Source organism: Lipotes vexillifer, unplaced genomic scaffold, assembly GCF_000442215.2.
Source record: "Lipotes vexillifer unplaced genomic scaffold, Lipotes_vexillifer_v1.1 scaffold1383, whole genome shotgun sequence".
Lineage (NCBI taxonomy): Eukaryota > Metazoa > Chordata > Mammalia > Artiodactyla > Lipotidae > Lipotes > Lipotes vexillifer.
The window spans coordinates 1,000,759-1,015,434 of NW_006797683.1; the positions used below are offsets into that span (position 1 = coordinate 1,000,759).

General features: G+C 38.2%; 1 protein-coding gene across 3 annotated transcripts in view; it reads left to right on the forward strand.

The window, feature by feature from the left end:
- Window positions 1–14,676, forward strand: part of NSD3 (nuclear receptor binding SET domain protein 3) — a 99,971-nt gene that overhangs the window by 68,745 nt on the left and 16,550 nt on the right. For 2 of the 3 annotated variants that reach the window (XM_007469785.1, XM_007469787.1), the window contains 4 exons: window positions 4,536–4,730; window positions 5,193–5,366; window positions 9,777–9,923; window positions 13,193–13,349. In XM_007469785.1, coding sequence (XP_007469847.1) covers window positions 4,536–4,730; window positions 5,193–5,366; window positions 9,777–9,923; window positions 13,193–13,349 — 673 coding nt within the window. Of the gene's footprint in view, window positions 1–4,532; window positions 4,731–5,192; window positions 5,367–9,776; window positions 9,924–13,192; window positions 13,350–14,676 lie in introns of all 3 variants that reach the window. The other variant, XM_007469786.1, reaches the window with a different exon arrangement.

The window sequence follows — 14,676 nt, forward strand, 5'->3', positions numbered from 1 at the left end:
AAAAAAAAAAAAAAAAAAAAAAGTATTACAGGATACATGCCTGATAAGTTCTTATGCTGCCACTTTCTGTTGTTTAAGACAAATGTGATTTCTGGAAAGAAAGCATTTTCATTTGCCCTTTTGAATAAAATGTGTAACAGGCAATTTTACTTATTACTTTCTTATTCTAAAGGAAGACCATGTGCTAGTGAGGAGGGGAGGGTAGTGGAAGCATGCCCATGCTGGAGCTCTAAACGTAAGTCTCACAGGGGTTTATAGCTCAGTCAGCTCTGTTAGTGTGATGGTACCACTAATTACAACAATTTTCATTTATATTAGACTTACTTTGATCATTATGCAAGTGAAAGCCTATTTCATTTTTACGTAGGGCAGTTTATGCATTAGGTAAAGTCAAACCTTTTAAACTTTAAAATAATTTTTAAAATTTCTAAAAGTTATTTTATTTTTTTATGGTTTTTAAGAAAATATTTATTTTATTTATTTATTTTTGGCTGCATTGGGTCTTCGTTGCTGCGCGCGGGCTTTCTCTAGTTGCGGTGAGCGGGGGCTACTCTTCGCTATGGTGCGCGGGCTTCTCATTGCGGTGGCTTCTCTTGTTGCGGAGCACGGGCTCTAGGCCCCCGGGCTTCAGTAGTTGCAGTGCACGGGCTCAGTAGCTGTGGCTCACGGGCTCTAGAGCTCAAGCTCAGTAGTTGTGGCGCACAGGCTCAGCTGCTCCGCGGCATGTGGGATCTTCCCGGACCAGGGCTCGAACCCGTGTCCCCTGCAGTGGCGGGCGGATTCTGAACCACTGCGCCACCAGGGAAGCCCTAAAAGTTTTTAAAACAGAACTATTGGCCTTCCCTGGTGGCACAGTGGTTCAGAATCCACCTGCCAATGAAGGGGACACGGGTTTCAGCCCTGGTCCGGGAAGATCCCACATGCCGCGGAGGAGCTGAGCCCGTGCGCCACAACTACTGAAGCCCACGCGCCTAGAGCCCGTGCTCCGCAACAAGAGAAGCCACAGCAATGAGAAGGCCATGCACCGCAACAAAGAGTAGCCCCCGCTCGCCACAACTAAAGAAATCCCGTGTGCAGCAATAAAGACCCAATGCAGCCAAAAATAAATAAATAAATAAATTTATTTAAAATACAAACCAAAACAGTACTATTGCTTTCAGATCTACCAATATGTTAAAATATAGTTTGAAATTATATATATGCAACAGGACATCAACAACAAAAATAACCCTACTGTACTCTGTTTTATTTGTATAACGAAGCCAAAAAAAAAAAAAAATTTGAACATCACAGTTATAAGTACTAATTTTAAGGAATTTTTATAATTCAGCCAGTTTAACACTGCTCTATTTTATTTCTACAACAAAGCCAGTTAACAACAACAAAAATTTGAATATCACAGTTTTAAGTCCTGATTTTAAAGGCGTTTTATGACTTAGCCAATTTGTAAAGGTTAGGTACTTCCAAAACCAAATATAACTTTCTGTAAAAAATCAAAACATAAAACTATTCCTTGTATTTTTTGTCCTTCAGAATTTTTATAGCATCATAAGAAAAATGGGCAAAAGACTTGAACACTTCCCAAAAGATGATATCCAAGTAAATAGTCACTTATGATTTCCATATGTAACACAGACACAAAAGGAAAACGCTAATCCTAATTTTAAAGGGCAGATAATTACAGCTTTCAGTCGTATGTGGTTGCAAACAATGCTTCAGTCAACATCCTTTTATATGTACAAGTCTTCCCTCTAACACAGACAGCAAGGAGTATTATAGAATTTCTAGGCCACAGGAAGTCAATGTCTCCTTTTAGAATGGATACTGCCCTGTTGCCTTCTAAGACAGTTCCTTCCAACTTAAACTCCTACCAGCAAGCAGTACATAAGAGTGCCCGTTTCCCCACGCCCTGATCAATGATGGGTATTATCAGACTCTTAAGTTTTTTCCTATTTGGTGAATTTTTAAAATGTTACTTGTGGTTTTAGTTAGTATTTATCTGACTACTAGCAAAGTTGAGCATTTTGGCATATGTTTATTGGCTATCTGCTTTCTGCTTTCTGTCAATTTCCTGTTCATACTTGTTGCCCACTTTTATATTAGGCCGTTTCTATATTGATTTATAGTTCTTTATAAGTCTTCTTATCTTTTCTTGTATATGTTACATATATTTTCTCCATATGTGAACTCTTTTTCCCCCCATGATTCTGCTTTATTTTGTATTGATTAATTGGTTAAAGTATAGTTGGTTTATAATATTATATTAGTTTCAGGTGTACAACATAATGATTCAATATAGATTATATTACTTTTAAAGTTGTTAGAAAATATTGACTGTATTCCCTGTGCTGTACAATATACTCTTGTATCTTACCTATTTTATTATGTATAGTAGTTTGTACCTCTTAATCCCCTGCCCCTATCTAGTTCCTCTCCCCCCATTCCTCTCCCCACTGGTAACCATTAGTTTGTTCTCTGTATCTGTGAGCCTGTTTTGTTATTTTCCTTTTTTTTTTTTTAAGATTTTATTTATTTATTTTTTGGCTGGGTTGCATCTTCATTCCTGTGCGCAGGCTTTTCTCTAGGTGCGGTGAGCGGAGGCTACCCTTCGTTGCGGTGCGCGGGCTTCCCATTGTGGTGGCTTCTGTTGTTGCAGAGCATGGGCTCTAGCCACGCAGGCTTCAGTAGTTGTGGCACACGGGCTCAGTAGTTGTGGCTCACGGGATCTAGACATGCAGGCTTCAGTAGTTGTAGCACACAGGCTTAGTTGTTCTGCGGCATGTGGGATCTTCCTGGACCAGGGCTCAAACCCGTGTCCCCTGCCTTGGCTGGTGGATTCTTTTTTTTTTTTTTTGTGGTACGCAGACCTCTCACTGTCGTGGCCTCTCCCGCTGCGGAGCACAGGCTCCGGATGTGCAGGCTCAGCAGCCATGGCTCACAGGCCCAGCCACTCCGCGGCATGTGGGATCCTCCTGGACCGGGGCACGAACCCATGTCGCCTGCATCGGCAGGCGGGCTCTCAACCACTGCGCCACCAGGGAAGTCCCTGTTTTGTTATTTTCATTAATTGGTTTTATTTTTTTAGATTCTACATATAGGTGATAACATCATATGTGAACTCTTTATATAACAAAACATAATCCTTTGTCATCCTTGTTGCATTTATTTTTCTACATCTGTTTTTCACTTGTTCCTTTTTTTTTTTCTTTTCTATTCTAATTCTTTCTTTCTTAACATGTTTGGCAGTTGACCAGTGGAGCCACCTGGGCTCCACTGGTTGGAAGGTTTCTAGTGTTGGAAGGTTTCTAATTATAGTTTCAATTTCTTAAATAGATTATAGAACTGTCATTTTTTCTATTTAATATTTTTGTGCCAGTGTTGGTAAGTTCTTTTTTTCTAGGAATCTGTTGATTTATCTAAATTTTCAAATTTATTGGCAAAAATATAGTGATATCCTTTTATTATTTTTTAAACAACTGTAGGATTTGTAGTGATGTATCATTTTTCATTTCTGATGTTAACATTGTTGCTTTTTTTCCCTGTTTTTATTAGTTACTTGTTTCCAGGGATATCAGTTTATTAACCTTTTTCAAAGAACCAACTTTTGGTTTTATTAATTCTCCCCAGTGTGTATTGACTTCACTTCCTTCTTGAAGAGTACATTCAGGGCTTCCCTGGTGGCGCAGTGGTTGAGAGTCTGCCTGCTGATGCAGGGGACGTGGGTTCGTGCCCCGGTCCGGGAAGATCCCACATGCCACAGAGTGGCTGGGCCCGTGAGCCATGGCCGCTGAGCCTGCGCGTCCGGAGCCTGTGCTCCGCAATAGGAGATGCCACAACAGTGAGAGGCCCGCGTACCGCAAAAAAAAGAAAAAAAAAGAGTACATTCACTGGACGTAGAATTCTGGCTTGGTGACAGTTTTCTTTCAGCCCTTACTGATAGCATCCCCTGTTTTCTGGCTTCCATCTTTCTCTTTCAGTCAGCAGTCTTGCTTCTTTGAAGGTAATTGTCTTTTTCTGTGGGTGATTTTAATATTTTCTCTTTGTCCTTGATTTTCTACAGTTTGAATAAGATGTGTAATTATAACTTTCTGTTTTTATTAGGATTATGAGTTTTCATTTTATGTCTGTTTTACAAATGGAAATTGTGATTATCTAATGGAATCTGCCTCTTTATTGGTAATTTCTTTATTCTATGTTGGGAAGACCTTGCCACTCTCAGCTGCCAGGTGTTGAAAATTCTGTTCTAGATTTTCTATGGAATTTCAGTATAAAGTGAGAAGTGGAGATCTAAATTGTTTTTGGTGCTATATCCTCAAATTGACGATCAATTATTGTAGCAAATCAATTATTCTAGCAAGTTTTATTAAGTCATAATTTAACTATTTTCAGTGCCTTTTTTGTATGTTAAAAATCTTACACACAACAGTAGAATCTTTGGGGATTAGCTCTTCGGTGTCAGTGACTGCGTCTATTTAAAAGGAATATGCTTTAATCAGATTTTATTTAATCTGTGTTCCTCACCAATTTTCCAGGAGAGCACCCGTGTTTTTCATGTAAAGTGTCTGGTACAGACGTGAAGCGTTGCTCTGTTGGTGCTTGTGGGAAATTTTACCATGAAGCCTGTGTCCGCAAATTCCCCACTGCCATCTTTGAATCAAAAGGATTCCGCTGTCCCCAGCACTGCTGCTCTGCCTGCTGTATGGAGAAAGATATCCACAAAGCAAGTAAAGGTAAAACAGAGCTAAGGAAGGGGACAGTTGTTTTTTTTGTAAGTTCAGTAGCAAACAGTAAGCACATTATTATAAAGAACATCAGGCATTCTCCCTCTGTTTATCTATAGCTATTAACAGCTCAGCCACAATAGATAGTAAGGTAAGTGGATTCTAGGTTCTAATTCAGACCGTGGGAAGAAAATTCCATATGTTCAAAATTATCCTTGAAAATTCCTTAAACAGGTGCCGTATTGGAGACCAGCATCTCTCCAGCACTGGCACAGACACATTTTTCTTTGAGCGACCTCTAGATGAGCACTGCATTTAGGGGCCATACAGCATAGGAACAGCAGAGTCAAACTAGGGAAGAAAAAGATTTTTGTATTACTGTAACCAGCATCACATTGGATCCCCAAAGATCTCATTTTATATCAGCTGATTCTTTCTTACATAGATTCCTTTTTGACTGTCTTTCGACAGGTCGCATGATGAGGTGTTTGAGGTGCCCAGTAGCCTACCACTCTGGAGATGCTTGCATTGCTGCCGGCAGCATATTTGTGTCTTCCTACGTTCTCATCTGTAGTAATCATTCCAAACGGAGCAGTAACTCTTCCTCTGCTGTAAATGTAGGCTTTTGTTTCGTTTGTGCGAGAGGTGAGTGTCAGCCCTTTCTCTTTATGTCTTTCTGGGTTCATTGGCATATTTCCCCCATTAAAATCGAGTTTCAGTAATACCCCTGAGAGAGATTAACAATTCCAGTAACTCGTCCCTTTTATAACATTAGACACTCAAACTGTTAGAATATTAATTCTTCCATAAAGTAAGCTAAAATCTACATCTGTTTAGTAACTTAGAATTATAGATGAGTTCTTAGCGTTCCTATTTGGAGCATCAAAAGATTAATCTACAGTTGACCCTTGAACCACATGGGTTTGAACTGCGCAGATCCACTCTGTGTGCATTTTTCTCAGTGGCGTTCTCCAGTACTACGTGATCGAAGGTTGGTGGAATCCGCAGGTCGGTGGTGGGGGGCGACTTAAAGTTACAGGGGATTCCAACTGCGTGGAGGTCCATGCACCTGACCGTGGCATTGTTCAAGGGTCAGCTCTCTTCCCTTGTGCAAACAGTTCTTCTATTCGAAGTAGACTCTTCCCATGTCATATTCTTTAATCCAGAGTTTTCAACTAATTGAGATTTCACTTGGAAGGCAAGAAGAGCACATTTATTTTTTAATTGTTTATGTTGTATTTTATCATGAGGAAGACCTGGTGGAATACAGCCAAGGCAACATATGTGGTGTATTAGTTAAGAGCCTGCGGTAGAGGCTTTTTTACTTGCCAGCTGTTGATATTTAAGTCTGCCACTTAAGATTGATCACTTCAAAACAATATTGTGTCCCTGAGGGCGTCAGTGAACTTGAGTTTGTAATAAATATAAAGTAGAACTTCCTCAGTTGAACATGACACAGAGTGCCCAACTTTATAGAGCGTCTCAGCTGTATTATAATAAAAGAATTTTTAGTGTTTAGTAAGCATTTTAGAAACCAACTCATATCCCCAAGTGCAGTTTTTTTGTTTACTCATAAGTGCTAAGTTTTCTAAACTTCCCTTAGTGTGAAATATTTGAAAGGACTGTGTGGCATATCAGGCCTGTTAGATTATATTTAGCCCATACTGAAAATGAAGTTTTGGATCATGTTTTGTTTTTTGTTTGTTTTTTTATTAATTTATTTATCTTTTTTTATTATTATTGTTGGCCACTTCGGGTCGTCTTTGCCACACGCACGGGCCTTCTCTAGTTGCACCGAGAGAGGGCTACTGTTAGTTGCGGCGCGCGGGCATCTCATTGTGGTGGCTTCTCTTGTTGCGGAGCATGGGCTCCAGGCATGTGGGCTTCAGTAGTTGTGGCACGGGGGCTCAGTAGTTGTGGCTCCTGGGCTCTAGAGCTCAGGCTCAGTAGTTGTGGCGCATGGGCTGAGTTGCTCCGCGGCATGTGGGATCTTCTTGGACCTGGACTCGAACCCATGTCCCCTGCACTGGCAGGCAGATTCTTAACCACTGCTCCACCAGGGAAGTCCCTGTTTTTGTTTTTTTGCTTTAGGAGACAGTTCTTTTAATTTGGTGAAAGTACTATAGAGTATTTTCAATAGAATTTAGCTAGTATGATAGATCTTGAGTTGTTTTGCTTTTGAAACTCTCATTAAAAAAAAGAAAAATAACCAGAGGAGGCGGACAGTACAAGATTAAGTAAGTGGTAGTCCTTTCCATGGCAGCCTCCTGGGTCCATTGTACACACTGCTTTGAGTTTTCCAGTTTGGAAGTGCACGGGGCGGTCTGCAGGTAGAAGGAAGTGTTGTGTAAGAGTAGTGACAACAGCTGTGTCCTGCTCTGAAGTCTGGATGGCACAGGGGAAGAAGTTCTGAAGTGTTTCGTGCCACACACTGTATTAGCCAAAGAAATAAAAAGTCACGTGCCTTTCCCATCTGCCCACTCCTAAGAAAGTAATGCTAGGATGAAAATACTGAATTATCAGCTGAATGACTAGCTTTAGAGACTTTCAAATAGATGAGTGTCAGTGATAACACAAAGTCTATCACTTTGTAAATATTTTATTCTACCCTTCTAGGCACTCACTTTTACTCACTTTTACTAGGAGGGGTGGAGAGGTGTGGGTGTGTAGGTGTGTTGGTGTGTGTGGGTGTGTGTGTAAGTAAATGAGCCAACATTTTAAATACCAAGTTTAAAACTATCACGTTGGCTTACTTTGGAGTATATTCTGAATCAAGTACCATCAGTTAAGTATATCAACCAATATTTTCTTTTGCTCTGTTTCATTCAATAATTGGGTGACCTTTAAAGCAGGTGTTTTCCTTTAAGATAGATAGAAAATGACCCATTGTCAAGGAACCTAGTTTTAGAGAAACTTCTAACCATTTTGTTAAGTTTAAGTTATATGCCTTGATTAAAAGCTTGAGATAATGGAAATGAGGGGAAAACTCATGTTTTAACAACAGGATGCTGTTTGCATCTTACCAATTTGGCAATTATTCTGAAAGATGTGCTGTATTTAAATGCCTCTTTAAAGAGCAAGATTATTTAATCCCCACATATTTTAACTGCAACGTTGCACAGTAAACAGAAACTCTCATTTTCCTTTCCAGCGTTTTACAGAAACTTATTCTAAATACATCAGATGTTGGGATTTGAGAAGGGCTTAAAAGTTCTCCAGAAGTAAATGATATGTGTTCTTTTACCAGAATTTATAGAGGTCTTCTTTTTTAACAGGCTCTAACTGTAATAAATCCACACATGAAAAGGGATACTTCAGTTATTTATGTTTTGGTGTTAGAAACCTCAGCTTGTTTTGCCTTTGTTTCTTGTCGCGTACAGTTTCTCCCTCCGCACAGAGGATTTTTGTCTTAGTTCTTGGTTATTGGTTGTTTAAAATCATTAAGCTAATTCTCCTTTTTTTTTTTTAAATAAGTTTATTTATTTATTTTTGGCTACGTTGGGTCTTCGTTGCTGCACGCGGGCTTTCTCTAGTTGTGGCGAGCAGGGGCTACTCTTCGTTGCGTTGCGCGGGCTTCTCATTGCAGTGGCTTCTCTCGCTGCGGGGCACGGGCTCTAGGCGCGCAGGCTTCAGTAGTTGTGGTGCACGGGCTCATCTGCTCCACGGCACGTGGGATCCCCCCCGGACCGGGGCATGAACCCGCATCCCCTGCATTGGCAGACGGATTCCCAACCACTGCCACCAGGGAAGCCCTAAGCTAATCTTTAAGACTGAAATATCTGGAAGTATTTTTAGAAATGCTTCAGCATTTAGAGAAACATTCCTCCTCCCCTGCCCCCCATGGTGCCATAGGGTGTGTTCAGTTATATTTCAGTGTAGTAGAGATTCTTCAGCATTTCCTTTCATCTGGAGGGTGGTGTAAAATAAAAGTTACTTAATATTCTAAGTTGTTCTTTCTTATTTAAAAGCCATTGCACCACTTTTCTCTGTTAAACGTATGAAATGTTCATTCAACATTATATAACCTTTATTCGAAAATTCTTATGTATTGCCGATTAGCAATTTCAAGTTCCATTCACGAGAAATATCAATATTTCTTGAATCTGCCTCAGTGTAAGATAGCATCAAATGAAGATAAAATCCACAGAAAATAGTAAATGGTCACCCCTTTAAAAACAAAACTCTTCCCTCTTCTCAAAATGATCTCTATGAGACTGCGGTCATGATTTGACCAGTAACCAAATAGAGAAAGTTTCCCTGGTCTCAGAGGTCCTGGGTTTAGGAGTGGCCGTAGTTACAGGATGGACTTAACTCAGGGGAAAGGTGGGTGTCACGGGTAGTTTAGAGCAGATGCTGTTTTCCTCCAACAGGACAGCTGTACCGGTAGATTGAAAGGACTGTTTTTATAAACCCTTAAGTTGGTAAGCGTTTAAGTCAGTTATTATCATGGCAGGACAAAACTTTAAATGTTTGCATTACCTCAGTGAACTTCAACAACTTATATCTTCTCTAAAGTCATGTATCATACTGATAGAGAAAAGCTTCATTATCTGGCTGAGAAAGCTGGAATTTGAGGGTATCTAAAGATCTGAGCAGAGAGGAGAAGCAGCCCAATTCTGCCTTTTCAGCGCTGCTTGATGTATTGAAGGTGACCAGGGTCTCTAGTGTGTCATGTAGACAGTTCTTATTTCCAGCAATTAAGTGATACATCATTTTGTTCTTTGGGTTGTCGTCATAGTACTTCTAAACCTTAAGGAATGTAGCTTTGTTTTCCAGAGGGGGTTTTCAGAATGATGTCAAAGCAGTTTACATCCTCAAATTAATTTGGAGTTTCCTTCTGGGTATATAGGTTTCTATGTAGGGATAAGGCATTGAGTAGCTTAAACTCCTTTTAATAATGATGGAAAGCCTTGTCTGTCAGATCTTTCTTTTTCTTCATATTCTTTTCCCCCCCAGCTTTAAGCACAGCTACATAGTAGGTGTTGGTTTATTTTTTCCTCATGGAATCATGGGTAGTTTCATTGCAGCTCACATCTTTCTGTTTGTCTCGTATAGGGCTGATAGTGCAGGACCATTCAGACCCCATGTTCAGTTCCTATGCCTATAAGTCCCACTACCTACTGAATGAATCAAATCGTGCAGAGTTGATGAAATTACCTATGATTCCTTCTTCGTCAGCTTCCAAAAAGAAATGTGAGAAAGGTAATAATCGAAATAGTTTATCTCTTACTTTTATTTTTGCATTTCCTATTTTTTCTCTTTAAATGAAGGGGGGAAATGTATGCCTGTCAAGCACCATCTGTTGCTTTTGGTAAATTCTACCTTGGTGGCTGTGGCTGTCTTCATATGGCTGCAAAATTATTAAAAAGGGCTTAAAATAATTCCATTATTACAAATTTTTACTTACTCTTCTCCTTGAATAAATTTTCACACCTTCCATATATCTACAGTCATGAAAATTGAAAGACTAGGATTCTGCTTAATATCGAAGCATGTTCTGAGGGCTCTTTCTCTTTTGCCTGATGTAGAACCGTATCATTCATGTTAGAATAGAATAGACATGATATAATTTGTTACTAACTTTCAGCTAAATAACAAGACAGGTTATAGAGGGAAACAAAGATACTGACACTTAAAATTTTGATTCTGAAATACAGTCTATCATTTTGTTTCTTAAATGTTTCTGTTATGGTGCTATGAAAACTGGTTGCCCTTCTCTTAGGAGACATTGGTGGGCAGCTGGGAAAATGCTGCAAATACTGGATATTGAAAGGCAGCCCAGCTGAATTGAAGAATTGCTAATAGATAATTTATCCACTGAGAACCAAGCGCTAAATGTATATTTATATTCTCCAAGTTAATTTAATCTATGGAAGAAAAATCTTGTACTTTGCTTTACATAGCCTCCATGTAATAAAGGGGAAAAAAGTGGTTTAACAATAATGTATTATTTGGGGAGTTATCCCAGAGGGTAAAATAAATAACTTGGAAGGTGAAAGCCTTTTCCTGTATACATTGCCATTATGATCTGAGGCCAGGCTCAGAATCTTTAAAGAAAATTTAATTCTTTTTTTTTTTTTTCATGCTTTGTGTTGCCTGCTGATGATGTATGTTTGCTGTTTGTCAGACATCTGAAGTGGCAACCCATGACTAAAAGAAAGTATAACTAAGCAAGTTGATTAGAACCCATGAAGAGGGAGGTTGGAGAGACTGTTGACTCTTTTGTCTGTTTTCCATTGAAGTCACAGTATGGCATCTTACTGGTGATACCAACTGTTTCCAAAACAAAGATGGACATGGGTCTGACTAATTCCATAGTGCAATAAAATTAGACTACCTGAGGCATTTTAGGAAATGCCTTATTTTCCTGCTGGTGCCTTTATAAAATTAGACTAATTCAATTGTCGCTTACTTTCTTTTCAGTACTTGGTATTGACCTTGACATGAATTGAAATTATTTTGAGCCCTCTGTTTGCTTAGCTTGAACCATATCTTCTCTCGCATCCTAAAGCAGTTTTCTTGCATAGCACCAAGGTGGATTGTTCATATTTTTATTTTTCTATTTCCCTTGTGTATTTTTGTCAAAAAATCGTGATGATTTTCACTGATGATTCAGGGTCTGTATTTCCTCTGAAATAAGACTTAAAATTTAGGACTGTTCCATAATGTTAAAAAATGGCCAGACTGACTTTTCCACACCAGCCCTAATAATCACTTGTCCTCTAAAGGATTTGCAAAGACCACTCTCCCTATCGGTCATTTCTTTCTGATGGAAAAATGAATTATCTCATTTTACTTTAAACTTACAGAAGAATTCCCTACCTAGGCTAAGAGCACTCAGGCAGCTAATCTCTAGGTTGGAGAATTGGAACAATTAATCCATATTGAGATCTGCAGACAAAGGGGGAAATCCCAATGATTGAAGTAAAAGCTTTTAAGCAGAGGAAATATAGTAATTTAATTCATCACTGATTGTATATGGATTTTCTTTTTGTTTTTATGTTAATCAGTTAGAAGTTTGAAAGTCTACAGGAAGACAAGATTTTCTGGAAAATTGATAGCAAACCCTCAAAAGGTTGGAGCATGTGATTTGATAAAGTTGTATAGAGGACTCTTAACCTTTTGCTTATGAGACTTTAAATCTCAGTACACTCATGGGTTGTAGACTTGGTTTTCCAATAGAAAGATTTTTTTTTTTTTCAGTAAATGTCTTTATTGCATTTCATCTTCAGTGGTTAACATTCTTTTCTGTCACTTGTTGAAATACAACAATAAAGAGAAAATACAACAATAAAGAGATTTCTCCCCGAAATCTCTTTAATTTTTTGGATTTAAAAGTAATATTGTTTTGTTTGCCATACCTGCTTTGGTCTTGATCCAGAGATCGTTTTGTGTATTTACAAGGAGAGGATTTTGCTAGGGTACTTGGAGGCATCTCCTTGTGTGTGGTACTTGATTCTACACTGATACTTACTTGTTTTATGCTATAAAGCAGTGGTTCTCAATATGACATCAGGAAATATTACAAACAAAATTCTGAACTATATTTAACAGTTCAGAAAGTCTAACAGAATCAGGCATTTGTGTAAAATACAGTGGTGTGAGTTTCTTTATATTTGGCTATGCTTTTAGCAATTTAATGTGATAATAACCAGTTTTGTTATTGAGATCAGAAGCTCTGATTGGCTGTTATATATTTCTTTGGTTAATTAAAACAGAAGAAAATAATTGTTACTTTTAAAATGTTTTTTGGTTTTGGTGGGTATTTTGTTTGGTAAAATATTTGAAAACATATGGATCCATGAGAAAGGGAAAGGGGATCCTTGGTGATGAAAAAGTTGCAAACCACTGCTGTATAGCCTGTTTGACTTTATTTGTCTTCACTGAAAAGGTAATGATAATGTAATCACCAATTCAAGATTCTTTTCCTTTTTTGTATTCTTACATGGGAAGAAAAAAGTACTGGTCAACCTATTGGCTGTTTGCATTCTTGCTAATGTTGTTATAAAGGGATGTAGTTAACTGTGCCACTGGATTAAAATACAAAGATGACCATTGCTTGCTTTCTTAGCTCTCAAGGAGAAAAAGAGAGTTGCTGCATATTTCTCTGAAAATCTGTTCTCAAATCTACTCAGTCTAAAGATTTTATGCATCCATTTGTCATATGTTAATAGTCTCAGCTGCCTGCTAAACTGGTACTTCAATAGCCCACATTTTAGAGGGATAAAGAGTAATGTTTTTCCTGCTGCTCAAAGGCTTTGAGTTTCTGGCCACAGAAGCCCTCGCTGGAAAGGGCTGCTTCAGCTAAATCTGTTCATTGCTTTGTATTTTAATCCATCACTAAAATATAACTCAATCCCTTTGTTAATTTCCCTCAATCTGAATCAAATTTAATGCAGGTAAAAGATAACTTTCTCTCTTGTCTCTCTCTCCTCTTTTCTCAGTTATTAAGACTGTTTGTTTGTTTCAAGGTGGAAGATTGCTGTGCTGTGAGTCGTGCCCGGCTTCCTTCCACCCGGAGTGCCTGAGCATAGAGATGCCAGAAGGCTGCTGGAATTGCAATGACTGTAAAGCTGGCAAGAAACTACATTACAAGCAGATTGTTTGGGTCAAATTGGGAAATTACAGGCAAGTTTTTCCAAGGACAAAGAGGAAGTATTCAGTCACTGTTCAGTAGTACATAGCCTGTACACAAAGTGGCTAGGAGATAGGTAGAAAAAGCAGCACAGTGCTGCAACTTCCTTAGAAAAAGAAAGAGAAGAAACATATTTTGAGTCTGGGTTTTTAGAAGACTGGGAAGGTTAGTGGTTGATGGATATTTTTTATTAGTTGGTTGACTTTTGTTTTTAAGTTCTGAAAGTTATTTTTTCCTAATGAACTATGGTACTAATAGATTTTAGAATAAAAGGTTTCATGTGGAGAGTGGTGAAGATTTTTTTTTTTGCACTCTAATTAGATTTATATTAATTTCTGATTTCTAATAAAGTTAAGTGTTTATATCCTGGCCAAAATAGCTCTTTTTACTCCTAAATCTAGCCCATTATAGTTCTAGCTAGAAGCTCTAAATTGTGTGCAAATAGCTTTTTAGAATTTAAAGAGAGAGATTATTTCATTAGGAGCCTTTAGATCTTAAGGGAATGAAGCAAGAAGTATGTGTGATTGCCATTATTTTAATAAATCTTCCTCCTTTTAAGAAGGCTGTTTTTAACAAGCCTTTAAGTGAACAGGAATAACGATGTTTTTTTAAACTCTACATTCTACATTTTGAGGCATATGTTTATAATTTTACTAAGAAAATAGATACTATTCAAGAGAACACACAGAGGACTTTGAAGGCAGTGAAAATGCTCTGTATAATATTATAATGATGAATAAATGCCACTATGCATTTGTCTAAACCCATAAAATGTACAACACCAAGAGTGAATTCTAAGGTAAACTAGGTGATTATGATGTGTCAGTGTAAGTCCATCCTTGGTTTAAAAAAAACAAACACACACACACACACACACACACAGTAGAGTTCTGCTTTTCAATTAGAATCCTAAGTATAATGTTTCTATAGAATTTCAAACATACTGTAATTTTTTTTAACAAGGGCTGTGTCATTTTCTCTGTTTTAAATACACTGCTTGCTTACCTATTTAACCTTAAAAACTTCATTTTTAGCTGAGATAAGGGGCATTGAGAAGCTCCCCCACCAACTATTTTTTTTTTAACATATGACGGGGAAACCTCCAAGTTCTTTTTAAAAAATGGACAGTTTGAATACATAAATAATTTTATACTTTATGGCAAAAGATACAAAATTTTAAAAGGCAAATATCAAACCAGGGGAACTCTTCTACTCTCAGTAAGAAAAGAAAAATACCTTCCCTAGAAAAAGGAGCTGGGCTTCCCTGGTGGCGCAGTGGTTGGGAGTCTGCCTGCCGATGCAGGGGACACAGGTTCGTGC